The sequence below is a fragment of the Populus nigra genome, chromosome 19, assembly GCF_951802175.1.
Source record: "Populus nigra chromosome 19, ddPopNigr1.1, whole genome shotgun sequence".
NCBI classification, from domain to species: domain Eukaryota; kingdom Viridiplantae; phylum Streptophyta; class Magnoliopsida; order Malpighiales; family Salicaceae; genus Populus; species Populus nigra.
Window position 1 is genome coordinate 4956650 of NC_084870.1, and position 26183 is coordinate 4982832.

The 26183-nt window shown below is 33.6% G+C and overlaps 5 protein-coding genes and 1 non-coding gene across 7 annotated transcripts; 2 read left to right on the forward strand and 4 right to left on the reverse strand.

The window, feature by feature from the left end:
* The first annotated feature begins 1880 nt into the window (after nt 1-1880).
* LOC133679405 (uncharacterized) lies at nt 1881-5448 on the forward strand. Its single transcript, XM_062101993.1, has 5 exons — nt 1881-2218; nt 2419-2522; nt 4276-4405; nt 4550-5263; nt 5334-5448. Exons 1-4 carry the CDS (start codon nt 2090-2092, stop codon nt 4586-4588), a joined length of 402 nt encoding a protein of 133 aa, XP_061957977.1. The 5' UTR covers nt 1881-2089; the 3' UTR covers nt 4589-5263; nt 5334-5448.
* Nucleotides 5449-5723: 275 nt separating this feature from the next.
* On the reverse strand, nt 5724-11201 carry LOC133679404 (PGR5-like protein 1B, chloroplastic). 2 transcript variants are annotated; one of them, XM_062101992.1, is made up of 7 exons: nt 10911-11201; nt 10694-10756; nt 10518-10604; nt 10094-10274; nt 6896-6969; nt 6634-6732; nt 5724-6077 (listed from the first exon to the last, which is right to left on the reverse strand). In XM_062101992.1, exons 1-7 carry the CDS (start codon nt 11145-11147, stop codon nt 5997-5999), a joined length of 822 nt encoding a protein of 273 aa, XP_061957976.1. In that variant the 5' UTR covers nt 11148-11201; the 3' UTR covers nt 5724-5996. The 2 variants fall into 2 exon arrangements, with proteins under 2 accessions (XP_061957976.1, XP_061957975.1); XM_062101991.1 differs by having other exon boundaries at nt 10037-10274.
* Nucleotides 11202-13927: 2726 nt separating this feature from the next.
* On the reverse strand, nt 13928-13999 carry TRNAG-UCC (transfer RNA glycine (anticodon UCC)). The gene has a single exon. It is a non-coding gene; the product is annotated as a tRNA-Gly (tRNA).
* A 246-nt stretch (nt 14000-14245) lies between these two features.
* On the reverse strand, nt 14246-16769 carry LOC133680112 (probable xyloglucan galactosyltransferase GT14). Its single transcript, XM_062102936.1, has 2 exons — nt 14720-16769; nt 14246-14375 (listed from the first exon to the last, which is right to left on the reverse strand). Exons 1-2 carry the CDS (start codon nt 16705-16707, stop codon nt 14246-14248), a joined length of 2118 nt encoding a protein of 705 aa, XP_061958920.1. The 5' UTR covers nt 16708-16769.
* Nucleotides 16770-19160: 2391 nt separating this feature from the next.
* Nucleotides 19161-20170, forward strand: LOC133679349 (large ribosomal subunit protein P3-like). The gene is made up of 2 exons (XM_062101918.1): nt 19161-19440; nt 19835-20170. Exons 1-2 carry the CDS (start codon nt 19240-19242, stop codon nt 20006-20008), a joined length of 375 nt encoding a protein of 124 aa, XP_061957902.1. The 5' UTR covers nt 19161-19239; the 3' UTR covers nt 20009-20170.
* A 2087-nt stretch (nt 20171-22257) lies between these two features.
* On the reverse strand, nt 22258-22979 carry LOC133679631 (uncharacterized). Its single transcript, XM_062102285.1, has 2 exons — nt 22498-22979; nt 22258-22419 (listed from the first exon to the last, which is right to left on the reverse strand). The coding sequence occupies exons 1-2, from the start codon at nt 22910-22912 to the stop codon at nt 22304-22306; spliced, it is 531 nt and encodes a 176-aa protein (XP_061958269.1). The 5' UTR covers nt 22913-22979; the 3' UTR covers nt 22258-22303.
* Between the last annotated feature and the right edge of the window lie 3204 nt (nt 22980-26183).

The window sequence follows — 26183 nt, forward strand, 5'->3', positions numbered from 1 at the left end:
TTTAATTTTGGCCAAAATTAATTTATAAACTTAATTGAACCTTTATTTAGACCTATGATTAAATCATATTAGCTTATTAAAAATCTAATTAATTCTTCAAACTTAATTTTTATGTAAACTCATCTAATATCCATTTAAGTTAACCTTGAATTTGCATTATATTTCACATTTAAGTCCTTCAAATGGGGCAATTGAGTTTTTAATATTGTTAAAGATTCAGTTTGATCTCTCCACCCCTTATTTATACATGCAGAACCCTCTTCAGCTTGTTCTTACCAACCAAGTTGCTCGTCTTCCTGTATTTTTTTTCAACCTTTTTTATCTTCTTTTTTTTAATTTTTATATAAAGAAAAAAAATATTTTTTGAGGAACCCAAAATTAGGTTATGACAGATAAGATGGGCACTACCTCAATAACGAGGATGGATTCATTCTCTTCAGGGCATAAATCCCTCAATCTTCTAAGGATAGGATGAATTCACTCTTCTTGGTGTGATAACACATATACCTTGGAAGGAATAAATGTCTTCCAAGTGCTATGACATAATTTATCTTGGAAAGGGATTGGCATGATCTCTCTAGTGCAATCGCACATCTCTCCAAGAATAAGATGGACATTACCTCAGCAATAGGGTGGAATACGTTCTCTCTATGGCACAAGCCCCTCAAACTTCTAATGATGAGATGGATTCACTCTCCCTAGTACGATAACACATTTACTTTGAAAGAATGAATGTGTCCCTAATGCTACGACATATTTTACCTTTGAATGGATTGATATGGCCTCCTTAGTGCGATTGCATATCTCTCCAAGAATGGGATGAATATTGCCTCAATAGCAGGGATGGATATGTTTTCCCAAGGCATAAGCCTTTCAATCTTTCAATGATAAGATGAGTTCACTCTTCCTAGTGCAATATCACATTTACTTTGGAAGAAATGAACGACTCCCAGCATAATGCAATCGCACATCTCTTCAAGGATGGGATGGACACTGCCTCAACAACAGGGATGGTTATGTTCTCTTTAGGGCATAAGGCCCTCGACCTTCCAAGGATAGGATAGATCCATTCTTCCCGGTGCAATGATTACTTTGGATGGAATAAACGTCACCCTAGTGTTACAATACAGTTTACTTATCAAGCATGATTTACAAGCCATTTCATCTAGAAAGAATAAATTATATTACCAAAATCATAAAATTAATCAAATATTCTAAATATCATCTTAGCTCTCAAGCCCATGGGATAAATTTGGACCTCATCACTAATCACTCATTCAAAATATACAATTGTCATTGATGTAAAGAATCGATTGAAAAATAAATGTTCAAGACATTCCTTTATCTCATAAAGAGATTGGTTCATCTTATCTCAATTCTTCTAGTTTCAACAACAATAAAACAAACAAGCATTTTCACTTAGTTGAAATAAGATTTTCAATAAAGATAGAAGATTAATTTCATGTAGATAAATTGGTATTTTAATACTGAAGAGGTTGCAAAAACTTTAAATTCTAGATTTTATAGAGGATGATTTTATAAATATAAAAGAATGTGGTGAACATTTAATAATATTTAGCTAATCCATTTTGATTATATTTTTAGAATTATTTGTTCTGTATTGAGAAAAAAACAATTAAAATATTTAAAACATGTTAATAAAAATTCATGTGTTAAAAAATTTATTTTATATTTTTATCTCTTAAAACAAACATGTTTATATTTTTTTTATATTTTTTATTTGAGCACTCTAACAAAAAAAAAATACAAACAGATGAAAAGAAAAAAAATTATTGGAAGTAGATTATTGGGCTTCTTCCGATATAGTGAGAAAAACCTTTTGCGCATTTCCAGAGGTCGTGCCCAAATGAATAGATTGAAAGCAGCTGAGACTGAGACGATGATTTCGAAGTAAAAAAAAAAAAAGGGTCCAAAAGAAAACTAAAAACTAAAAATAAAAATCATAGTTAAATTGAAAGAGCATGTGAAGTGCGCAGGGAAGGCATATGCTCTCTCGCTGAGTCTGACCTCTCCACCCACAACCCAAGCAATCTTTTCTTTTTCTTTTCCTCGTAGATCTAAAAAAACAATGAAAGAAGGGAAATCTGCTGCTAAATTGAACAACAGTAATAATCATCAGCAACACCAGCATCAAAATGGGCACTTTTCTCCTTCCAAATTCGCCAAATTGTTGGATCCTGAGGCCTCTTGGGACAAGGTACTCTTTCTATTTGTACTGTGTTTGTAAAATTTCTAGCTTTGAATTAATGAATGCAAGCTTACATACAATATAATTTTAATGTTGCTTAAAAGTTGTGTTGTTAATTGCAGTTGATAATAATTCATTTAATTCTTGAGTAGAAATAAAAATTGGGTTATTACTTAAGAGGAGTAGTAGTGATACGCTGCTCACTACAGGATCAATTGGGAGATGTGTTGCATTGGATTAGGCAAGTTGTTGCCCTCGTTTGCGGTATGCTATGGGGTACTATCCCTTTGGTCGGCGGTATTTGGATCGGCCTGTGAGTTGTTTTTTCTTTTCACTGATCTTTCAGTTTGTGAATTCTTGCTCTTATAATAAATATTTCATTACCAAGCTTAAGTGAATATGTTGTTGTTGTTGTTCATGTCTTATTTCCCGGAAATAGAAGTGGCTGATTCATGCATACATAGGTGCCAGACTCAAATTTGTTTCTTTTTGTATTCCTGGTATCAATGCTAGAAAAACCAGCAGTTTAGTGTAGATTCTTTTTGTTAATAATTACTGCAGTTTTATATCTACTACACTACTTCCTTCTAGCTTAATGGATGTGGATGTCCTTTTCCTTGCCCTTTCCATAAAAGTTCCATGTGAATGCTTCAAGGGAAAGTACTAATATGACTGTCACCAATATTATTTTGAATATCGTTTAGTCGTGCTTTAGATGAGTCTAGCTATTCTAGCTTCTGATTAATCTGGGGGGTTTGGATGAGTTCTCTGGCATAGCTTGAACATCTTTGAAGTACTACATGCAAAATTTACTGCAATAACTAAAATATTGCATGTGCAGGACCCTTTTCCTCTGAAGAACACCAGTATTGGAATTTCATTGTAATTAAGAACCATGAATAGCAGGACATTGAAACCTATGTTGCATGATTGCACTTTCCTTTTATGCTCTGAAGTTACACCTAGGTTGCTGAAATCATAGCTTGTTATGTTTAGTACTTTGGTGTTTTTGTTGAAAAAATTCGTTACTTTTTGTGAACTAATCTATAGAAAAGTGTAGTTTGTGCTAGGGCATGATAATCTTTGCTGCAGAAGTTAGAATTATGTTTTTATATTAATTGTGTGATTGGAGTTTCACTTAATCATGTTTTGTGGGAGTGGCTTTTACACTACTAGTGTGACTAATCAAAGATGCAAAGAAGAATAGAGAGATCAATAGTGTTTTAAGACACTAGTTGCATGGGCTTTTTTATTTATGGTCCTTGAAATGAGACTGGTCACTGGTGTAGAGACATTAGTGGTTCTAAAGCGAAGGGGTTTTGCTGAACTATTAAAAAGGGACCTTGATGTGACGTGCATGATTTATCTTAAGTGCCAGTATTAGCTGAATCAAATCTCAAAGCAGTATCAATTCCATTGTTTTGATAAACAAAACCTTCTCATCAGGTCTAAGAGGTGGGGCCTGTGATTACTTATAATTTAATATCTTTGAGATATACTAGGACCATATTGAGGTAGGTATTATTTGACAGTCAGAGGCAATTTGGTTCCTTTCGCCGTCTCCTCTCTCCAAACAATTAATTCCTTCTAATTACTATATTTTTTTTTCATTAGAAAGGAAGTTTAAAGGGACTTTCTCTGCTCGTCTTTTTAACTATTGAAATTGACAATTGGATAAACAGCATAGCAAGGGACCGGGACTATAGTCAGTCAGTGTGATGAGAATTCTTGCTGTTCACAAGATTATGTTTCCTTGAAGAGGAAAAAGGTTTATCAAGTGTAATGCACAGTGTTGTGACTGGCATTGTTAACTTTATGTTAGTTTCTCCTATATCCATATCAGTGCGATTCATATTAGGAACTTCCTTCGGAGTTAAAATGCATGCGCCTCCTGTTATTATTTGAGTATTGATGGTGGGCATTGATATTGTGCTACTATGTCCATAGACACGTACACAAATAGATAAGCTAACATTCAACGTGCAGAAATTTCTTGTGCTGAGTTTCTAATTTTTGCAATCTTTTATTTTTCTCTGGCTAAATTCTTTGTTAATTTTGGTTGACAGTTTTCTGTTGATTTCCTCTGGGATTATATATGGTTATTATGCAATGATATTAAAGATCGACGAAGAAGATTTTGGTGGTCATTCAGTTCTCCTCCAAGAAGGGCTCTTTGCTTCTATCACTCTATTCCTGGTAGTTTGGCTTCTTCCTTTTCTTATTCAACTTTTTCTTTCTCAAAAGTAGGGCTGCCTTCAAGCACAAAAAGTCAACAAAAGGAAACCTTGGTTGGTTTCCATACTAACACACCCAGCTTCATCTTTTTTTTCTATTTTACAGCTATCGTGGATTCTAGTGTACAGCCTGGCCCACTTCTGATTGGATTGATACACCAATCTGGCTGCTTCTGCCTATCTATCTTTAAGCAATGTTCTTACTCTGTTAATCACATCTACAAGGCACCATTGCTTATGCCCCGAGAACAATGAGAAAGTTGCTTGCAATTATTGTCTGTTGTCTACTTTTTGATTGTGCACCATCATTACACGTAGCATGAACATGCTAACTTTTGATTCATGGTATTTATTTTGAAGTTTCTTCATAATTTTTCCTCGAAATGTAGCGATTGATGATTTGGACACCTGACAATCAAAACTGAGGTGTGGCAAAGACATTAAAATTTGATAGCAAAATTGTGGTGGAGTGGAGAATGATGAATGCTGTTTCAAGGGTCCAAATATTATTTATTTTCTTTAGGAAAAGTACTTTCAGATTCATGTAGTCCTGACTAGCACGTGGTTTTTTGAACCTGACTGCATTTCAATCCATGGAATGTTTACTGTGCTATGCGTATTGTATATTGTATGTGATTCTGTGGATTACCTTCCCCTTTCCACTTGCTATTTTCTATCCTTGTTATTTTCAATGGGGTTTAATCAGTTGAGTTTTTAACAATAATTTCAGTTTTGACAGATTAGAGACGTTTACCACTTTTCTTGTTCTTGCTAAAAAAACGAGTCAGATCACCCTGGAGCGGTTCTGGATGGCAACAATGTCTGGCATTTTGTTTTTTGCCTTTTTCTTTCTTTGATTTTTTTTAATTGTTCCAGTTTTTCCCTTGTAGGTGAATTGTGCAACTGGATAATGAAACTTTCCCTTTGTAAGAGGCTCCCACTCTCGCAAAAGCTAATTCGCTTTTGAAGCATTGCTATAAATAAGTTGCTGTTCATTCTTGTGAACCCATTTCGTTTATTTGAAGCCAATGTTGATCCATTCCGGCGTCTCACCTCGCCGCAAAAACAGAATAATATAACTTGGGCTGTCTCAAAAAACCCAGATAACGAAGAACCGATTCCAACTCGCTCAAAAATTGCTGGCCCCTCTCAGATTTCTTCGTGAGTGGTTGTTCTTTCTTGTATAGTGTGTGCACATGTGATGACTATGGCATTTCAAAAGCTACCCAGAAGCCAAGGGAGAGAATGGATTTTTATTATGATTTGGACATGCAGCCATCTAGCTGGAAAAATTCTATTATTGAAAAGCAGTCGCAAAACATAAACATCCATGGGGGTCATTCAAGGCTCTGCTTTTCCTTTAAACTTTTGTTCAATAGGTTTTTACGACCTTCAGACATTTCTACAATAGCAAATGGGAAGTAGTTCATTGACTTGTAACAGATTGTTTCAATTTTGCCACTAAAACAAGAATATATATATATATATATAAGGAGGAAAGAATCATTATTTTGTACACAACCGCTCCAGAAGCCATGTTTCAGGCTGAGATCTTACTTCAATCTCTGATGTCTTCGAGATACAAGGTATATGCGCCCAAACACCCACCGTCTACCTACTCTTGAAATGGTTTGCTGCAAATGGATACCAATCATGTGAGTCGGATAATTGTTTTCAATAGTCTTGTTTTGTTTCTTGAATTTGTTTCTTCTATTTTTTATAAGTTGATCAAATCAGATTAATAACAAGCACATCTTAGTTAGTGCAAAACGCTGGCTAGCTTATACAGTTTCAATATGCAAAACCTTGTGGCCATTAAACAAGAATATAGATTTTTCAGAAATAGATGCCAGGCTATGGTATGCCTAGTCTCTGAATGAAGGTGGTTGTTCGATGTAAAGATAAAGGGTCTTGGAAATGCAGTAGTTGGAGGCTCGGAATCTGATGCAAAAATTCGTCATGAAAGAATATTTCCAACCCTCTATCCCAGAGCCCCACATTGAATGGGACCATAATTGAGTAATAACCCTTCGGGGGAATGCAAAATGCAGTACCATGATTTGAATATACTTCCTTATAACAAGAAACTGTATAAATGAGATCATAAAGCAGTCTTACAATCAATATTTACATATTTAGCTCCTTGAACAAGAAACAGAATAATAATTTTGGCATCAGAAGATTAATTACCTCAACCTTGGTGCGGAATTCTAGTAAACTTTCACATACATGACAATCTGCTCGATGTGTGGAGTTGTTAGATTGATCTGATTTCACGAAGGCAAATACCTGCACAAAGACACCAAAATCAGTGAGAGAAGGAGCTTTCAAAGTTGATCCTGATTTTGTTAGTTGGAAACAGCTGAATACATTTCTATCGAATCGTGGATGAAAAATGAAGTGGAAGCTTCTAAGCGTTTTCATATTAATACAAGGCTTTGTTAACACGAACCTCCTCGCTACAATTTGGGCATGCTCCCTTGAGCGCCACCAAGTCATTCCTCCATAGACCTTGCAGCACCTTCACTGTGAAAATGGGTTCTCAAGTAAAAACCTTATTTTGAATGAAGTAAAAGAATTGACATTTTTTCCCCAATAAAGATCTATCTTCTCCTATTTAGGTTTAGGTTTTGACAGTGTTCAAGGTTTAGCTGATGAATCCAATAAAAACACTCAGGCTTTTATTTTAAACACACAGATGCACAAACCCATATATGCAATAATATTTCCTTATCATATGACATGTTTCACTAGCCCAACTGACACGAGGTGTTTTTTTTTATAAATTATGAACTAGGTGGACAAAATGATCAAGTCAACAAGGTTTTCTAACATAATTAAAAAAATTAGACAATAATCGACCATGATCAATCAACAAAGATCGATCATCAACCAGAATCGACCATGATCGATCAATCATGATTGTCTAGTAAAAGCTATTTGAATTTCATTTCTTTTTCCTAGTTATATTAAAATTTCTTTTCTATTTAAGCCATGAAGTTTTGATTTGATTTTTCTAGTTACGAGTCAAAGTTTTATTTGATCTAGGTTTTTTCTTGTTTAGATTTTCTTAAATAGAAAGGGATGGTTTTAAGTTCTTATATAAACAACTTTATGTATTATTTAAAGAATAATCAAAATTTATGAAATAAAGATCTTTCAAAATATATCATAGTTTTCTCTAAAATCTTCTCCATGATTAAAGGTTATGACCTAAGGGCATGGGAACCATGGTTTCTTTCTCTATAGTTTAGAGTTGTAAACTTTAAGGCTTGAGAAACCTTAACACTATACAATGTGTCAATTGGTATCATAGTAGTTTGGCCTATTCAATGAACAAAGATATTAGCTGAGTCTTCTCACACAACACTACAAAGATTTAATCAATGAGAGCATTCTATAGCATACTTAATTGGGCAGATGGATCAACTATAAGGAGGCACAAACAAGAATCGTGAAGAGAAGAGAGATGTGCTCAAAGACTTACCTAGAGGCAAACCAAATCCTAGGTCTATTCCTGTCGTATGGACATCATTTCTATTGAAAGAGTGGCGTATGCAATAGGCGATGCATCGAAAACTCAGTTCGCAACAACCTTTCTGTAAAAGTGTTCCTAATTTTGATAAAATTCCTTTTTTATGGGAATTTCTCGAAAAGGAGATTTATTAGATGATTGCTAGAAGTGGAAGCTTACTTTTATTTAAACAAGATTACTTGTTATTTAAAAACTAGAATTTGCCATTCCTAAGCTTATTTATGGTGCTGAAGATTGGTGGTTTGAATTTCTAGAAGATAAAGCTTGTATTGTTACCTATAATTTCATCATGACAAATTTTGAGAAAATTATTAATCTTGAGCTTGTACAAGATGATTATGAAGAGATCTTGTACTAGGCATTTAAGCAACCGTGCCATTATTACTTGCCTTCTTTTCAACCATCACCATTAGCAAGGAGGCAAAACTTAAAAGGAAATATTGTCTCTTCAAAACAGACAATCTCAGCAGCAGTGACAACAACAGCAACAACAGCAGCAGTAGAATTATAAGTAGAAGATGAAGGACCAAGACAAGCAAACACTAGGTTTTGTCATAGAAGATGAAAAAAATGACAACCATGAAGATGCAATGGATGAGGGATATGTGAAACAACCTCAAGCATTAGATGTCAAAGAGGACCGCAAAAAAATTGACAAGGAAGTTAGGGAAGTCAAAATTGTTGGAGGGGCTCATATGGCAAAACATGAAAACATTGTTGGCGTTACCTCTACAAATGAGTCTGGACGGAAAGCATTTCTGGAAGCAAGCTTGACTTGCCATTAGAGACACTTGACAAGGTTGCATCTTCAAAAAAGCATTGAGCAACCGATGGATACTTGGTGGTATAGATTTTGATAATAGGTCGGTCAATATTTTTATGAATGAGTTCAAGAAGAATTGTATTATGGGAAAAAAGATTACTTCCAAGTTAAAGATGCTTGCTGAAAAGTCCATGGTGGAAGGGGATAAATATCTGATTAAATTTGAAGGTAACTTTAAAATTCTTATCTTCAATCCTCCTAGTGTCGCAAAGCTATCCTATATAGATTTTATTGGTTTGGACTAATTTGATTATGACGTGGATATGCTATCATATAGTATGGCAAAAAGATTAAGGGTTGATTTCAGGAGCAATCGGTTTGAACAAGTTACATGCAGATTTGGAAAGAGATTGGAGCAGCTAATTTATTCCAAATATTTATCCAAATGGCTTGGGAGAGTTCAGTTTCTAACCATGAACTCGATGATGAGTTCTCCTCGAATGGAAACGCCTGACACGGGGTGTTATTTTTTTAATTATGGGCCAGGTGGACAAAACAAAGCTCTAGAAGAAGTCTGAGCGTGTCAACAAGGTTTTCTAACAGGTTCTACAATATTAGACAATGATTGACCATGATCAATAGACAGTGATTGATTGACTATAATCGTCCAGTAGAAGTTGTTTGAATTTTATTTCTTTTTCCTAGTTAAGTTATAGAGTTTTAATTTGATTTTTCTAGTTAGGAGTCAAAGTTTTATTTGATTTAGGTTTTTTCCGATTTAGATTTTCATGATTGGAAAGGGACAAGGTAAGTTATATAAACAACTTCATATATTATGTGAAGAATAATGAGATTTTATGAAATAAAGACCCTTCAAAATATAAAAGAGTTTTCTCTACAATTTTCTCCATAGTTAAGGGTTGTAACCTTAGACTTGAAAACTTTGGTTTCTTTCTCTATAGTTGACAATTTGTTCCATGAACCTATAGAATGGATATGAAACTGTAAATAATAGTACACGCAGCTCAGACAAGCCACTCATACATTTGAACTTCCAAGATTTATCCCTGATAGGTAAAGTTTTTTAGATTTGAGTATCTTTTTGAAGATTCATCTGCAATCATTCGTCCGTTTTTAAGGATCCCATATACTGGAAGTTATGGAAGGTGACAAATTGAGAATTTCCCTAACTAGTGGTAAAGAGTCCTCCCTAAAAAGTAACTTAAAATTCATTATTTCACAAAATTTCTTGATTACTGAATTACAGAAGATAAGGTTAAATTAAAAGCTGTTACCCGAAGCAGATGCAATTGGATAGCCAATCAAAGCACTCACTGCCATAAAGAGAATACCATTAACTGTAGCAAGAAACCCAATAATAGGCGTCTGGCTGCCATGGGATATTACCGAGCCAAATGCATCTTGGTAAGCCAGGCCAATTGTGTAGATTATAGGCAGAGCGCACGCTGAACAGCCAACTGTAAGAAACAGGATCCAAATACTTGCTAGTGCAAACGCCTGTGATATATCTGCCTGCCCTACAGCCATGCCAATCAATCTTCAAGTCGAGAGAAAAAAAAAAAAAGGCCAGGCTGCATCTTACCAACTAAAATGAATAAACAACATCGGGAGAAAAAAACCTTCATAATTATCCATGATTTCCCCCCTTTATGGTGGGCATCATGCAAAACAGCAGAGTGCTTCCCTGCTTTTAGTCAATGTTACACAAATGGAATATTTTTACGCATATAAAGAAACGATTCGATAGCTCATTACCTCAGCATCAGAGTATGTTGACTGTCGTCTAATACTGCAGCGAGGGTACTTGACAACACATTTGGAACCATAACACCGCAATTTTAACTGCTTCAAATAATTGTTGGGGTAAGGAATTCGAGAGCTGTCGAAACTAAAAGTTTGATCCACAAATGTACAGAATCAAATTTTATTACCTCAACTCTATCAAACATGTCATCTATTATCAAAGGTTTACCACTGTAATATGCATCTCGTGCCTAAAACAAACATCAATTCAATACCGCACAGTCAGCCCACTTCTCCTCATCTTCTCCACAAAAAAATTCAATAAGATAAAAAGCATGAAACCAAAGTAACGAGAAAATGTTCAAATTAGGCCCAAAATTAAAATAATGAAGAAATCTGACGCACTTGACGATAGAGAGCTTCGAGAGTTTCTTGGCTTGCAGTCTCTATTGGGCCAACGAATAAGCAAGACGGTCCTTCCGGTGCAAGTGCAACCTTACGCGTTCTTGACACTCCATTGCTACTCATCGCAGAGAGGCGAGCCCAACAAAATGAAGCACCCTCTCTCCCAGACCTGCTAGCTCTGTTGTAGGATGACAGTTCGATCACGTGACGAGAGATGTATGTGCACGTGCCTGCCATGCTACTCTTCTCTAACTACAGTTGCCGAGCACAAGAGGCACTGCTCTGCTCTGCTCCACTGAAATGGTTTGTGGCCACGGAAGGAAGGAACTGGGTTTTTAAATGGTTGGAATTGTTTTATGACGAGAATGCCCCCTTCTGTGGCTCTTATCTGTTGGTTTATCATGGCGCCTTAGAATTATCTCTTGCCGGCTTTTGGTTTAGTTGAGTTGAATAAATTATTCAAAATATTGAGGTAGCGTCTGTTTTGAAACAGAATGATATGCGACGTCAGTGCGGCTAGAAAACTGACATTTAAATTTATTTTTTTTAGTATTTTGAAATTGTTTTGATTTTTTGATATTAAAAATAAAAAAATATTATTTTAATATAATGTTAATAAAAATTATTTTAAAATATAATATTTACCACACTCTCAACATGCCTAAAAAACAAATATGGGACTGTGTTTCGTGGGGTTAGATTATTTTTTATATAAAAAATATATTCAAAATTATAAGTGTGTTTGGATAAAAAAAACACCATTCAAATTATAGATTCGGTTAAATAAATTAATTTTATTTTAATTAAATAATAAAAAAATAAACAATGATAATAAATAGACCAACTTTTTAAAAATAATATAACAATAACCTGAGAAAAAGACCTTTTTTCAAAAAATAAAATAAATAATACAATTTAACTCTTAGTTCATTAAATATGGAAGAATGAGATTAGAACAAACAAATACCTGATTCAAATCGAGTTAGTATGATAAACTTATAACAGGGGTAATAAGGGGCGAGTTAACCAGGTTAATCCATTAAACCTACGATCCAGGTCATGAGATTGAAATAACCCGATAAAAAATAAAAAAAATTACAAAGCCCATTAAAAAAAAACGTTGAATGATAAAATCAAAAACGAAAATAAGTTTCTCTTTTCTAAAAAAAAATGTTAACCTGTGCCAATTTTTCAAACTTATAACTCTGCTTATTAGACTAAAAACAAAATATTTAAAAAAAACTATGAAGTTCAATACCCAACCAATCAAATGTTGAATGATGAAATCAAATAAAAAAATTCAATTATATAAAAAGATCCAAAACAAATAGTAATTAAATAAATGAGGGTCAAAACTAAAATAAAAAATAAATTAGAGAGCAATTACAAATTTTGTATTGAATAGTGAAATTAAAAAGAAGTATCAATTTAACAAAAAAAGACAAAAACAATAAAAAAAATGAGGATCAAATTGTAAAAAATAATAAATCACAAATTGAAATTCAAGGATGAAATTAAAAATAAATAAAAATTTTATAAAAGAGTAAAGAAAAATATTTAGAAATAAAAATGATAAGGACTAAATTAGTAAGAAATAATATATCATAAATTTAGGTTGAAGTATGAAATTGAAGTCAAATAAAAATTGTACAAAAGAATCAACAAAAAAAAATTAAAAATCAAAGTTGAAATATCAACAACTAAAAGGATAACTTTTAAAATTTGAATAGTCACCACAATTTTTATGGAAAGAAAGAGAAAAAGGCGAGGGAGGGAGGGGGGGACCATGTCACCTCCCACGCCCCGGTAACCTTTTTATTAAAATATTATTTTATATTTATTAAAAGACTAAATTGCCACCAATCAACTTCATATATATATATATATATATATATATATAATGAAAGACAAAAAAAAAAAAAAACTCATTGGATGCAAGTTTTAAAAATTTTGATTTTAAAGAAAATAAAATCATTTTACGTTGTAAAAAAAATGATTAAGAAGCACCTTTATGTTAGTTTTAAAATTTTGCTTTTAAAGATAAATGAGTGATTTCACTATACTTTTTTAAAAAATAAAGAGATAACTCTACCCCTAATTAGTTGTGTAATGACTAATTAATATTGTGAAAAGACCAGAATACCCCCTTCGATGTCACCTCCCACGCTCCGGTAACCTTTTTATTACAATATTATTTTATGTTTATTAAAAGACTAAATTGCCACCAATCAACTTCATAATAACATATATATATATATATATATATATATATATATATATATATATATATATAATGAAAGAAAAAAAAAAACTCCTTGGATGCAAGTTTTAAAAATTTTGATTTTAAAGAAAATAAAATCATTTTACGGTGTAAAAAAAATAATGATTAAGAAGCACTTTTTTGTTAGTTTTAAAATTTTGCTTTTAAAGATAAATGAGTGATTTCACTGTACTTTTAAAAAAAATAAAAAGATAACTCTACCCCTAATTAGTTGTGTAATGACTAATTAATATTGTGAAAAGATCAGAACACCCCCTTCGATGCCATTGACTTTTTAGAAAAGCAAAATAGTAACTACATTGTAGTAGCATAGTGAATTTGTCTTCGGCTTTAGCTTTTCTTACACGCGTGTGTGTATTCTTGTATTTTTTGTTTTGAAATTATATAAATTTACTTAAAAATTATTGAATAAACATATTTATTTTATTCATTTATGTATTTTCAATTAAATATATTTGTGTCTTTTTTGTATTTGTCTATTCTATGGAGACACTAATTAAAAGCAACTCTAAAATTGTAATTTTTTCATAAATTAAATTTATGAGTAATGCTTTTTGTATTTTTATGAAAGAGAAAATAACAATTTCAGATGTATTTAATAATTTTTCAATTATATTTGGATTTTTAGTGTACATGAGATTATAATGTAAAATACAATTATAATAATTTTTATAACGTTAATAATTTTTATGTTATATTGCGTGTTTATTTTGAGAAAAAAAAATATAAACATCTTTGCGTCTGCCGGGAGTCGAACCCGGGTCTATTGCTTGGAAGGCAATTATCCTAACCGTTGGACTACAAACGCTTGGTTTGCTCAAAACCTCGATTGAAATATCCTAATAGTTATTTCTATGTGATGCAAGGCATCAAATTTTGACAGGCACCGATATGAGAACCTCCAAACTCAGCAGTGAACTTTTTTTTTTGTATGAGTTCCACTGCGTTGTTCATAATCATATACAAGAATAAGATTGTATGAAAAAAAAAGTTTTTTAATCAGAGGTCTTTTTTCCTCTTGCATAAGGGCTGCGACAAACTTCATATTTATCAGCTAGACCTTAGACTTCCCATCTCTGCAGAGAGCAAAGTTCTTGTCTTTAATGGCCTCCTGTTGCAATGCTTTTGCAAAGCCCTGGGGCTGGAGGCCAATCTTACTGGCTAAATAAGCTTCACAACCCAAACTACCCACCAAGTCAAACTGAACTCATATCAGAAGCATGGATGCAGCACAATCATATTTAGAACTCATCTGCCATATCTTTTTTGTTTCTTTTGTTCTTGTAACATGTGCTTGATTATGAGAGACCTTCAATGTTGATCCAAGATCTTTCAAAGAAAAAAAAAGACGGGCAATGTTGTATGATAAGAATCTAATCGAAACAGTTGATGTTTCTAACTTATTTTTGTTAAAATCATTCCAATATACACTTGAATTCGGAATAAAAATATAAATATCCAAAACTTTTTTATATATATAAAAAAGATTGTACATTCTATCTCCTCTAAAATTTAAAAATCCTAATACATTATCATCTTCGACCTATCAAAGAAATGATCCCATTCATGTTTCCCTTCTGTCCCAAATAAATTTTTCTTCCAAGTATACTCTTCTATATCCTCAGAAAAATTCTTTCCAGCTTTAATATCCATCTTAATCTTCTCAACTCTTTCAAGAACCCCATCAATTGTGAGATCAAATGCATCTTTAAGGGTCTCCAATCCATAACTTGGATCAGCATACACCATGCCTGGAATCAGCTTTATAACCTCTTCTCTCATAGCCCATACTTCTTGTATGGGAATCCGAGATAACGTCCTTTCAATGCTGACTTTCTCGTCTTTTATCTTGTTTGCCGGTATGAACACGGAGTATTTAGTATAATCCCTCGGGAAATGCCATAAATACTGGGCATAAGATGAACCTGGATGGAAGAAAACTGGAATGCACCCAGCCAAGATTGAATCAAAAGTTGATCGCCTAGTATAGGAATCCCCTGGAGGCTGCAAGCAGAATGTAGAGCTTTGAAACATTTTCATCAAATTAACTGGTTCATAGCAATTGCTTGAACCGGTAATACATTCTAGCAATAGGCATTTTTCCCTTGCAGCCTGGCACTGTTCAATAATGTCACTACGGATAGAATCCGGGAGGTCAGGTCTCGGCCCACCTGCGAAAGAAAACAAGAACTGCCTTTTCAGTCTTCTCATCCTGTTTTGCCATTGAAACACTTCGTTGTCACTTGAAGGATGAAAGTATGTTGGATAGGGTACTGCAAAGTCATTGTTGTTCCACGGACTTGATTCAATAGTTAACACTGTCATGTTTCTAGTTTCAGGCAAAATCATAAGCTGGTTACCCCAGTCATCGTTGTTGTTCGTTAATCTCCTGAAATCCCAAGTGATCCTTCCAGCAACCATGAAGTGGTCACTACCCCACAATCTTTTCCACTCGGGGCTTTCTCTTAGCCACCTGACAAGATGACGAGAATAATAATCTTTCATCTTCTTGTCAGCATTCCACAGATAACGAGCAACGTCAAGCCCAGAATAGTAAGGGACAAAGATTGCTGAAGCCAATGAAGAGTCATTGGTTAAGCACTTGTACTGCTTCATTTTATGGTGGAAAATGATTTCTAGCATGAATTGGTTTGTATCATACCAGCCAGTGTTTGAGAGCGTCCTTTCCGAATTCTTTAGCCGGGGACCAAAGCCAAAGTTTGAAAGGTAGGGGCACATATTAGACCATTCGTTAAGTGATTGACAATGCCTGACCAAATCACCATTGAATCGGCTTGGAAGGTTATGGATATAAATGTATCGGCCTACACATGATTCGGGATGTGAATCCGAATTGGTTTGCCTCCTTATTTGATCTTCCTTGATAGGCTGTTCGATGACCTCCTCGATTACCTTCTCTTCTCTAGGAAGTGAATGATCAACCTGTTTCTTGACCCGTTTCTCCCTAGCCGGTTTCTTGACCCGTCTCCTCCTAGCCTCTCTAGGAAGTGAATGATCAAACGGTTTTTTGACCTGGTTCTCCCTTGCTGTACTGCTTGCATTACCAGATTCTTCTCTGTTTCCTTCACCAAAGACTTTGTTGATCGATCGAGCTTCATTTTCTGTAAGATGTATTTGATTTTCCGGTTTTGATTCTTTCACAGCATTAGATACTTCACGAAGATACTTGTCCCAATCACCACCGGTAAAAAAATTGTCGACAGGATTACCTGTTGCTTTCGTATCCATATCCATAATAGAGTCTGATGCAACATGCCCTGTTTCTTCATTGGAATTCCGATTCACACCACCAAAACTCGATTCATCGGTATCAACAAAATTATCATAATGGTGTTTCAACAAGAAATCATCCTTCTTGTCAAGTTTTGAGCCCGAATTAAAGAAGAAGTAAAGCAATAAGAACCATAAAAGAAACACGACCGTAAAATACCAGAATTTGCTGCAACCCTTTTTAAGTATCGGCACTTTCTTCATCAATCCCTCTTGATCATGCATGTATCTATTCTTCTTGATAAGCCCTTGCTGTAAGAAATGGGATTGAAGAGAGAATCAGCTGGGATTTGGTGTTTAAGGATATGAAAGAAAAAAAGAAATGCACGTAGGAATTGATTAATTTCTAGGGAAGGGATCTCCCTTCAGAAAGAAAATATTATAGAGAAAACCAATGATAAGGAAACAATAGAGAAGCTCTATAATTGTGGTGGCGTTGAAGCATTCAAAGATTTTGATCCATCGAATGTCAGAGAATAATTAATCAGTTTTAAGTGTCCAGTCTGTCCTTAATTGTAACTTCCTTCATCAATAAAAATATACCAACGATAATAATTAATTAATAAACAAAGAACATAAAATTCATGCTGATTTTTACAATCCAACAGTTCAGAGCGAGCGAGTGCTTTTCTTTTTTTTTTGAACGGGCAGCGGGTTTTCTTTTCTTTTTAATTTCTTCTTAATTGGTGCTTCCAATTAAATTATATTTTTTCTTTCTATAATTCAAAAGAATTCACCTACAGGCACATAAAGAGCAAAATATATATATATATATATATATATATATATATATAACTAAACTAAATATTCTTTATTAAAATAGTGTTTGTTAACGTGGTAACAATTACAGTTTAAAGTGTTTTTTACTTGAAAACATATTAAAATAATATATTTTTTTATTTTTTTCAAAACTATTCTTGACTTTAGCATATCTAAACAATTTGAAAACGTTAAAAAATTAAAAAAAAATTTAAAAAATAATTTTTAAATTTTTAAAAAGCACAATTTCAACCGCGTTTCCAAACACTCTATAAGGTTTTTTAAGTAACTTGAGCTATATATTTTTTCTATTTTTAACATTAGCACATCCAAACAATCTAAAAATATTAAAAAAAAATTAATTTTAAGTAAAAAAAATTTTTAAATTTTTTTAAAACATGATTTTAATGGTGTTTTTGAATACGCTATAAATCTTTTTTGGTAATTTGGTGGCCTTGGAAGGCGACGTGGGCTATTTGATTGCACTTTCAGATTTCTTAGGCAAAAAAAAATAAAATAAAAAACAAGATTGATGTTAGGCAGCAATCCACCATATGCTGAGAACTTTCCAAGTTCTCCATCATTCCTCAAAGCCAACAACAGATGCCTTACTACTATTTTGTTCTTCTTGTTATCCCTTGATGCATTTTGAACAAGCTCTAAAACCTAATTAACCCACATAAAAAATAAAACTTATACTTGAGAAGTTCAGCAGAAAGCTTATTGTTTGTAGCTTGATCAGATAAAACCATGTTGTTCGCCTTCTTCTGTGCTTCACCTCCTTCCATTTCTGCATATCAAACCCTTATATATCATTAAAAATAGCATACAATCATATAGAATCCTTAAAAAAAAAGAAACATGTTCAGACGATATTAGCCTTTTTTTGTATCCCGTCTCATTTAGGAACGCGACGTTTCATGAAATTTTAAATTTTTTTGTTTAAATTTAATATTTTTATGTTTTTGGATTATTTTAATGTGCTGGTGTAAAAAAATTAAAAAAAATATTACTTTAATACATTTCTAAATGAAAAACACTTTAGAAAACAATAACTACCACACTTTCAAACACACACTACATTAGAAAAGGCTATAAAAGATACTTTGAAGGCAAATGAATTGCTCCATGCACTACAACTCAACGCATGTCTGTTTGGAGAGTGTGGTTGCGGTTGTTTTTCAAAGTATTTTTCATGCTGAAATATATAAAATGATGTTTTTTTTATTTTTTAAAAATTATTTTTAAGATCAGCGTATTAAAACGATCTAAAACAGATATAAAAAAATTAATTTTTAATATAAAAAAATTAAATTTTTTAAAAATATGAGTATAACCATGTTTCCAAACATTTACTGAAATGGCTGCCTAAAGTCCTAACAAAACTTATTCGAATGTCAAGCAACTAATTCAAAATTCAAAGAACAAAAAGGATAAAACTATGATAGTAATCATAAATATCATAACCATTAAACACATCATCACCGCTAAAGAATAGTTGATCTAACAATAGACAACTGGTTATGACAATCTATTTTAAAAGCTGCCCTAAGATCAACATATAACTTCACAACAATTAAATTTCATAGAAAAAATAAAAAAAATTATAAAATTTAATTTTTCAATTAATCTAATATGAGAAATTAAAAATAGCTAAAAAAAAAATCAAAATATCCCAATTAAACTGCTAAACTTGTGATTTAAATCATGAAATCAGGATAATTTTATAAATTTTTTTTATTAAACTTAATTTTTAATAAAATTAATTAAAAATAAAACAATTTCAAAATAAACCTGAAAGAAGGGAGAAATAATGAGGAGGGCAGTCTAGAAATTAAAAAAGATGTTTAAGGACAAGCCGGCCTTTTGGATAAAAAAACAAACCCTAGGTTTCCATCATATAAATACCACACTCGAAGCACTGGCGAGCCGTCTCTCTTTCACTCTGTTAGATTCATAGCAAATTCAGGGTTTAAGGAGAATCAATTCGAAATCAAAATGGGAGTTTTCACCTTCGTTTGCAGGTGCTCCGGTAACGAGTGGAGTGCCAAGCAGATCGCCGAAGGCGATATTGAGGCCTCCGCTTCCTCCACCTTCGAGTTGCAAAGGAAACTTGTCCAATCTGCTCTCTCCGCTGATTCCTCCGGTGGCGTCCAGTCCTCTTTCTCTTACGTCACTCCTTCATCCGCCGTTTTCCAGGTCCTAACATTTTCTCTCTTTATCGTTTTGTTTATTTTCTTGCTTTAAACAACAATTATCTGATTTAGTATCTCATCATGTCTTTTGTCCGTTTTGTTAATAAATCCTTTGCAATTTGTCAAATAGTTTAGGGTTTTGAACCATCATCTCATAATCATAAATGCATGTATGTGTGTTGGCTTGCGCTGCAGTGAGAAACTTATTCATGTGATCTTTTTCAAGTTATTTTTATTTACTTGAACGATTGTTTCTAATTTGGAATATAATTTAGTCATCTAAATTAGAATTTATAGGCAAGAACAGTTGTCATATAAGAGTGCAAAATATATGTGGATGTGACATTCGATGTTAGATTTAGTTGTCTAATGAGGTGGGTAAATTTTGTTTGGTGCAGGTGATCATTGGTGGTGGCAGTGGTGGAGCCTTCTTTGGCGGTGGTGGTGGAGGTGCAGCAGCTGCTCCAGCAGGAGGTGCAGCAGCTGCAGCTGAGGCACCTGCTGCTGAGGAGAAGAAGAAGGAAGAGGAGCCAGAGAGTGATGATGATATGGGATTCTCTCTTTTTGATTAAGGCGATTGCTTAGTTACTGTGTCTTTGTTGATCTGTCTTGTTTCATTCTGTATGGTTTTGACTCGTGTTGCAAAATTTTACTAGCCCTGGTGAATTGGATTTAGATCAGATTAAGTGTTTTTGGATCAGAGATGGGTATATTGAATGAGTTCATATTTAGCATTTTATCATGTTTTAAGCTTCTGGTTGGTTATTGGAGTGTCGATTGTTACGTGTCTCATGGCTGGCTCTTGTGATGCATGTGAATCGGTTCCTGCCTCTGGTTTGATAGTTGATTTAACTAGAGTGTGGTTTGCTTTATTAAAGTTTTGGGTTTAGCATGACTTCGTTTGCAAGTGTTGTTCATGGCAATTGTGAGATTCGACTTGGCTCCAACCTCCGATTTTAATAACATGTAATATAATTAGGGATATCCTTACTCCCAAGATTTGTGTTTTGAAAGGTTCTAGCATGCTGAATGAAAGATGATCAATGGTATTTCTATTTCACACCCCTTCAGTAGGATAGCCACAGATGCTTCCGATGTTAGTATGTTAAAGCAAAAGTACATGTTAAAGCAAGCTCCAGAGCAACATATTTTCAATGGTAGCAAAAGTACATGTTAAAGCAAGCTCCAGAGCAACATATTTTCCTAGGCCTTGACATTACAACTGGATTCATCATTGTTGCCGGTAATATAGTAGGAAGGATCGTCGAAGATCCTTGCAACTTGCATGAAGACTCCCATGGATTATTATCTCCATGTCCTCTTTCAAATTTGGGACACAATCTCCTGAATGGTAGGGCATTTTTTTAGGTAGCGCGGACGGGAATGCTCTAACCGGAGGAGCTAACAAGGCCCGTATGAAACATGTTGCGAAATTTGGCTGGCTCGTCATGCTTCCCAAGTCTGCAAAAATTTATCGACGGTGCTTCTCAAATTTACCTCTGAAGCAAGTGTAAAGATACTGAGATGTGACACAACCGTCTTTTGGAGCCAATCGCAATTTAACTGGTTGGAAGCTAAACACCGATGACATTTGCCACCTCAATACGCAACCCCGGCAACGCTGGAGAGGGCTTGTCATTTGTGACCATAAAGGCAAATGGATGTCGCAAACTAGGCACAGCAGCTGTAATGCTGGCAGAATTGTGTGTGGGGATATTAGAGAGGGTATTCTCGTAGCTATCAGACTCGATCCGGTAGTTGACCTGGTAAAATAACCGGGTTACAAGTTTTGTGAATTGACCCGGGTTAACCTGAGTTAAGAACAAAAACACACATTAATATGGTTCTTTTGACATAAAATATCACATTAATATATATGCTAGCATAATTAACAAGAAAATATCACATTAACATATGTACTAGCATAATTAATTAGCATCAATAGATTTAGAAGGTGCATTTATCTTCAAATAAACAAACATTTAACATAATTTAAAGATAAGGATAATAAAATAATAAGTTGTTCTAGAGATATATAATTTAACATAATAGATATAAGGTGACAACATTCAAACTCTAGTTTGCATTAGAATCCATAAATCAACATTTTAACTTCATTTTGCATTAGAATCCATAAATCAACATCTTCAGCTGCATAAAGAAAACAAAAGATTTTAGAATATGTTGAATACTTAACACTAATATAATTTTTTTAAAAAAAGAATGGTAAAGTACAAGACCTCAATGGAATAATCACACTTTTTCTACACAACATCTTTACTTTGGTTGAATATAGGCATTGAGTTCTTCAGTGTCCATAGGAGCAAAATTTGAATCAAATACCAATGGAATTGAGCCAACCTCATTAATGCCTATTGAAACATCATCATGCTCTTGTGTATCTTTCATCATCACAGTCATCTTCAATCTCGTTTATATTTATCAAATCTACAATTGAAACATACTTAATCAATAAACATTATAGTCATGACACAAAGTGAAAGATCAAATCTTCCATTACCTTCATTTAAAGTATCTTGAATAGTCATGGTTGATAAATCACGACGAAAGATCTCTACTTCTTCAGTTGTTAAAGATGATGGATCATCTTCTACTATCCAATTTTCAGTGTTAGAAAATGCCTCAAAATTAATTGGATCATAATTCCGTCATTTACAATAATTTCTACAAAATCAAAGTTAAGGTACACAATATAAGTATCAATGATCCTATGTAATAATATACATAACTTTTGAAGAATTAGAGAAAAGAAAATACTTTTGTTTTAATCTCAGATTATAGTGGACATAAACTAGGTCATTAAGTCTGTGATGCTCTAATCGATTTCTTTTCTTAGAGTGGATGTGCTAAAAAATACTCCAATTCCTCTCGCATCCTGAAGAACTACAAGTTTGACTTAAAACTCGTATAGCTAACTTTTGGAGATTTGGAGCACAAGTTCTATACAGCACCCACCATTCATCTGTATACAAAATTAATAAGTTAGATTATATCAAGATAATATTTTTAAATTACTTTGAATATGAAAATAATAATATACCTGGAGGTAAAAGGGTGCGATCATTTTTCGCAGACACTCTACCAAAGTCATGTTCTGCATTCCTAAACAACTTCATTTCACTTGTAAGCTTGCTTAGCAGAATTGCATTTCCATTTGCATACTTCTCAACAACATCTAGAAGTTCAGAAATTATGTTTATATATCTATCCATTAGATTGACATCGTACTGAAATGGAGGATTCAACCAAAATCCCGCTGCATAAAGCTTCCTATACAATTGTCCATCCCATCTATTAGTAATGATGTCTATGAAAGGTTGCACCTTAGTTCTTTTCTTTTGAAATCTCCTCAACATTTCTTTCTTTGCAGAATGGATAGCCTCATATAAATATCCCATAGCAGGTCTATCATCGCTATCAACAATTCGTAGAACTCGAACCAATGGTTCGGTCATTCGTACAATTGATGCATATTCTTCCCAAAACGTAGAGTTCAATACATTATCAACAAACCTTTTTCCTTTGCTATCTTTAACATATGCAGAGGAGACCCATTCTCTAGATGTCACCATAGCTCTCAAATTATCTGTGTACTAAAATGCTTTGCAAAGTTATGAAATTAGTAGCAAAGCGAGTATGAGCAGGTCAAAGTATTTCTTTCCCTCCAGTGAACTTCCTTATCAAATATAGTGGAAAACAATGATTATAAATATACTTTGTAATACTAGAAGCATGATCAACAACAGAACAAACTGACTGTAGCTTACCAATATCTTGGAGTATAAGGTTGATGCAATGAGCAGCATATGGAGACCAAAATATTGAAGGAAATTCTTCCACCAACAACTTGCAAGTAGTAACATAATTAGAAGTATTATCAGTCACCATATGCATAATATTTTCAGGCCCAACAAATAAAACAACCTCTCTAAACAATTTATGCAATAACACAGTAGTCTTTGAGCCCTCCGATGCATCTACTGTTTTTTAAAAAATAGTTCATTTAGGGCAATATACTAAGAAATTAATTAAAGTTCTCCTCTTTTGATCTGTCCATCCATCAACCATTAATGTGCAACCGGTCTTCTTCCAAGTTTCTTGATAACTCTCAACAAAAATCTTCACTTCATCAACCGTCTTTACTAAGTAATAACCACGAAGAGCATGGAAATTTGGTCCTTTATAACCAGGACCCATGGCTATTATACCATCTATAGCATGCTGATAGTAAACAAAGTTTGCAGCATTAAATGGCACACATGCATCAATCACCATTTTGCTATAGCAAGATCACATCGTTCGATAGCTTCTTTGTTTTTCCAACAACCTTGGAGAGACTTTTGAGCATCATGAGTTGTTCTTGGAATAAAATATGCCCCTAATGTTATATTTTCTTTCTGTTTTCCACAACTTGCAGACAATTGTTTAACAACACCAGTGATTTTACTCTTTCCTTTATTGGCAACCTTCGGTGGTAACATTAGCTTTTTACCATCAGCTTCAACATCATCGTCGTCATTATCATCATTATCGCCTTTACAATCATCTTCTAATTGTCTAATCATCCTCTCCTCATGCTCTATTTGTTTAGTGTTATATGGATTGAAATATGCTTCTATTTCTCTAGCTCTCCTTTTCTTTTCAACATTTCCCTGAAGATTAAGAAGCATTTGATGACAAACATCCAGAGGACATTTGCGACATTGTTCCACTTCTCCTTTAGTTCCAGCTAAATGTTGCTTGAATCGATTAATGCCTCCACCCGCAAAAACTTTGGCATAATATAAGCATACTAATTTGGTTTTCTTACATCCCATACTAAGTTCAGGAGCTTCTCTGCAATGACCCCATGCCAAATTTGTTTTTCCTCTTATACCACTTGGTGTTGATATGGAAATTGAAGGTTCAGATGATGGAGTAGTTGAAGGAGTGCTATTTGAAGTGCTACCATGTTGAGAAGCCATTTTACAAACCTATAGTAAATCAAATCAAACTAATATGATGAATAAAAAGGTTGCATGTGTTGGAAGTGGTACTTGCAGTATGTAATGCATATGAAAAAACTTGAATTAGTAATGTAACAACATATTTAAGAAGAAAAGATGCATTGATCATGTTCAACTAATAATCCGGTTTTAAGGATAACAGTTCCAAAACAATTAATCTATCACATGATAAATAGCTAGACACACCAAACATTATTGATGAACAATAATTTAGAACATGAACTAGAAGCAATTATTCAACATGGTGTTAGATCAAGAAGTGTTATATTCAGACCATATTATTGTGATTAATTGGCTAATCAATAATCATATCATAAAAGACAAAAACCAAATCAACATGAATGAGAAATATTTAGCAAATTTGTGGTTCCCTGTGTTTGTAAATGATGCATGGTTTTCTATTAAGTGTTAGTATTTGTTTTATCCCTCTATTTCCCTTTGCTAAATATTTCCACTTGCTAGACTCGTTTTTCTTTTGATATACTTGCACAAACGTCCTCTCGATACATCAACATGTCTTCTCTCTAAAAGAGAAAAATAAAATAAAATTTGTGCTCTGAAACTGTTCATCTCACTTAACGTTTCTTATTATTTCATAAACACTTTCAGTGCATAATAGATTCTCTTTGTTCTTGAGTCAGTTTTCTCAATTCTAGTTGAAATGGCCCCTAAGCAGACTTGCTAGGGAAAGTTATAAGAATTGCCTGACCAGAAATGGCTTGTAAATAAAGTAGCAAGTGGCTGTCCAAGTGATCAATCCCAGCATGCAAAGAACATTTACCTGTTTTCTTAAGCAATTGCAGGTTTTAACTATTAATGGTATAGTTTAGTACAGTAAGAATTACCTGAACAATTAATTTATGAAATTAAATGATAAAGATTATAGGCAGTAATAATATTAGTTTAATGATCTTTCTCAACAATTATTTAGTTAGTTTCTGGGAATTGGAATGGAAATCATTAATAGAAAAAAAAAAGATTACCATTAACAAATTTGAAATAACTCTTAAAAATTGAACATTGTCCACTCAAACTTGAAAGGAATAATAGTTCACTCAATTTAGCAGCTGTAATATTGCAAAAAAGATGAAGTACTTGGCTTATAACAGTGGAATCTAGCTTCTCTTTCGTTTCGAACCACTAGTGCAAACTGCAGCTTTCTACAAGAACATGACAAGATCCAGTAAGGGGAGGGGCTAGAATATTCAAACAAGAAAAAACAGATAAATCCAACAGAGCGACCAGTAGAAGATACCAACAGAAGAATATAATTTGATTGTTCGAACTGCAAAGAAAGAAATTAGGGTAAAAATTTAGCTTTCCTTTTGCTTTCCCAATTTTCATGAGATGGTGAGTTAGTATATATAGTCCGGGTCACCCGGGTCAGACTGGGTCTGGCTGGTTTTTTCCTTGCACCGGTCTTTTATGTTGCCCGGACCGATCCAGGCCCCGGGTCTACCGGGTCTCGGGTCGACCTGTCGGGCCGGTTCGGGTTTAATAACACTGGGTATTCTTGTTGTGGGATTTTTTTTTATCAAATCCAGTTAGAAGCAGATTTTGATGAGTAGGGGTAAGCAAAAAAACCGATAAACCGAGAAAACCGGGAAAAATATAACTAAAAAAACCGAACCGAAAAAAACTGAATTAACCGATTAAAAAATCACAAAAAATTTCTGGTTTGGTTTCCAAAGTCTGAAACCAATTGAATCGAACTAGTTCA

What these genes read in the sequence shown, in the direction of transcription:
- LOC133679349 (XM_062101918.1), top strand. Translation starts at nt 19,240, where the DNA reads ATGGGAGTTTTCACCTTCGTTTGCAGGTGCTCCGGTAACGAGTGGAGT. An exon ending in CTTCATCCGCCGTTTTCCAG is followed by an intron (nt 19,441 to 19,834) that starts GTCCTAACATTT and finishes TGTTTGGTGCAG; the next exon opens with GTGATCATTGGTGGTGGCAG.
- LOC133679631 (XM_062102285.1), bottom strand. Translation starts at nt 22,912, where the DNA reads ATGACCGAACCATTGGTTCGAGTTCTACGAATTGTTGATAGCGATGAT. An exon ending in TCGCACCCTTTTACCTCCAG is followed by an intron (nt 22,420 to 22,497) that starts GTATATTATTAT and finishes TTTTGTATACAG; the next exon opens with ATGAATGGTGGGTGCTGTAT.
- LOC133680112 (XM_062102936.1), bottom strand. Translation starts at nt 16,707, where the DNA reads ATGCATGATCAAGAGGGATTGATGAAGAAAGTGCCGATACTTAAAAAG. An exon ending in GATAGGTCGAAGATGATAAT is followed by an intron (nt 14,376 to 14,719) that starts GTATTAGGATTT and finishes CTTGGTGGGTAG; the next exon opens with TTTGGGTTGTGAAGCTTATT.
- LOC133679404 (XM_062101991.1), bottom strand. Translation starts at nt 11,147, where the DNA reads ATGGCAGGCACGTGCACATACATCTCTCGTCACGTGATCGAACTGTCA. An exon ending in CAACATACTCTGATGCTGAG is followed by an intron (nt 10,275 to 10,517) that starts GTAATGAGCTAT and finishes GCTGTAGGGCAG; the next exon opens with GCAGATATATCACAGGCGTT. An exon ending in AATTCCGCACCAAGGTTGAG is followed by an intron (nt 6,078 to 6,633) that starts GTAATTAATCTT and finishes ATCCATTTGCAG; the next exon opens with CAAACCATTTCAAGAGTAGG.
- LOC133679405 (XM_062101993.1), top strand. Translation starts at nt 2,090, where the DNA reads ATGAAAGAAGGGAAATCTGCTGCTAAATTGAACAACAGTAATAATCAT. An exon ending in GGCGGTATTTGGATCGGCCT is followed by an intron (nt 2,523 to 4,275) that starts GTGAGTTGTTTT and finishes TTTGGTTGACAG; the next exon opens with TTTTCTGTTGATTTCCTCTG. An exon ending in CTTCTATCACTCTATTCCTG is followed by an intron (nt 4,406 to 4,549) that starts GTAGTTTGGCTT and finishes TCTATTTTACAG; the next exon opens with CTATCGTGGATTCTAGTGTA.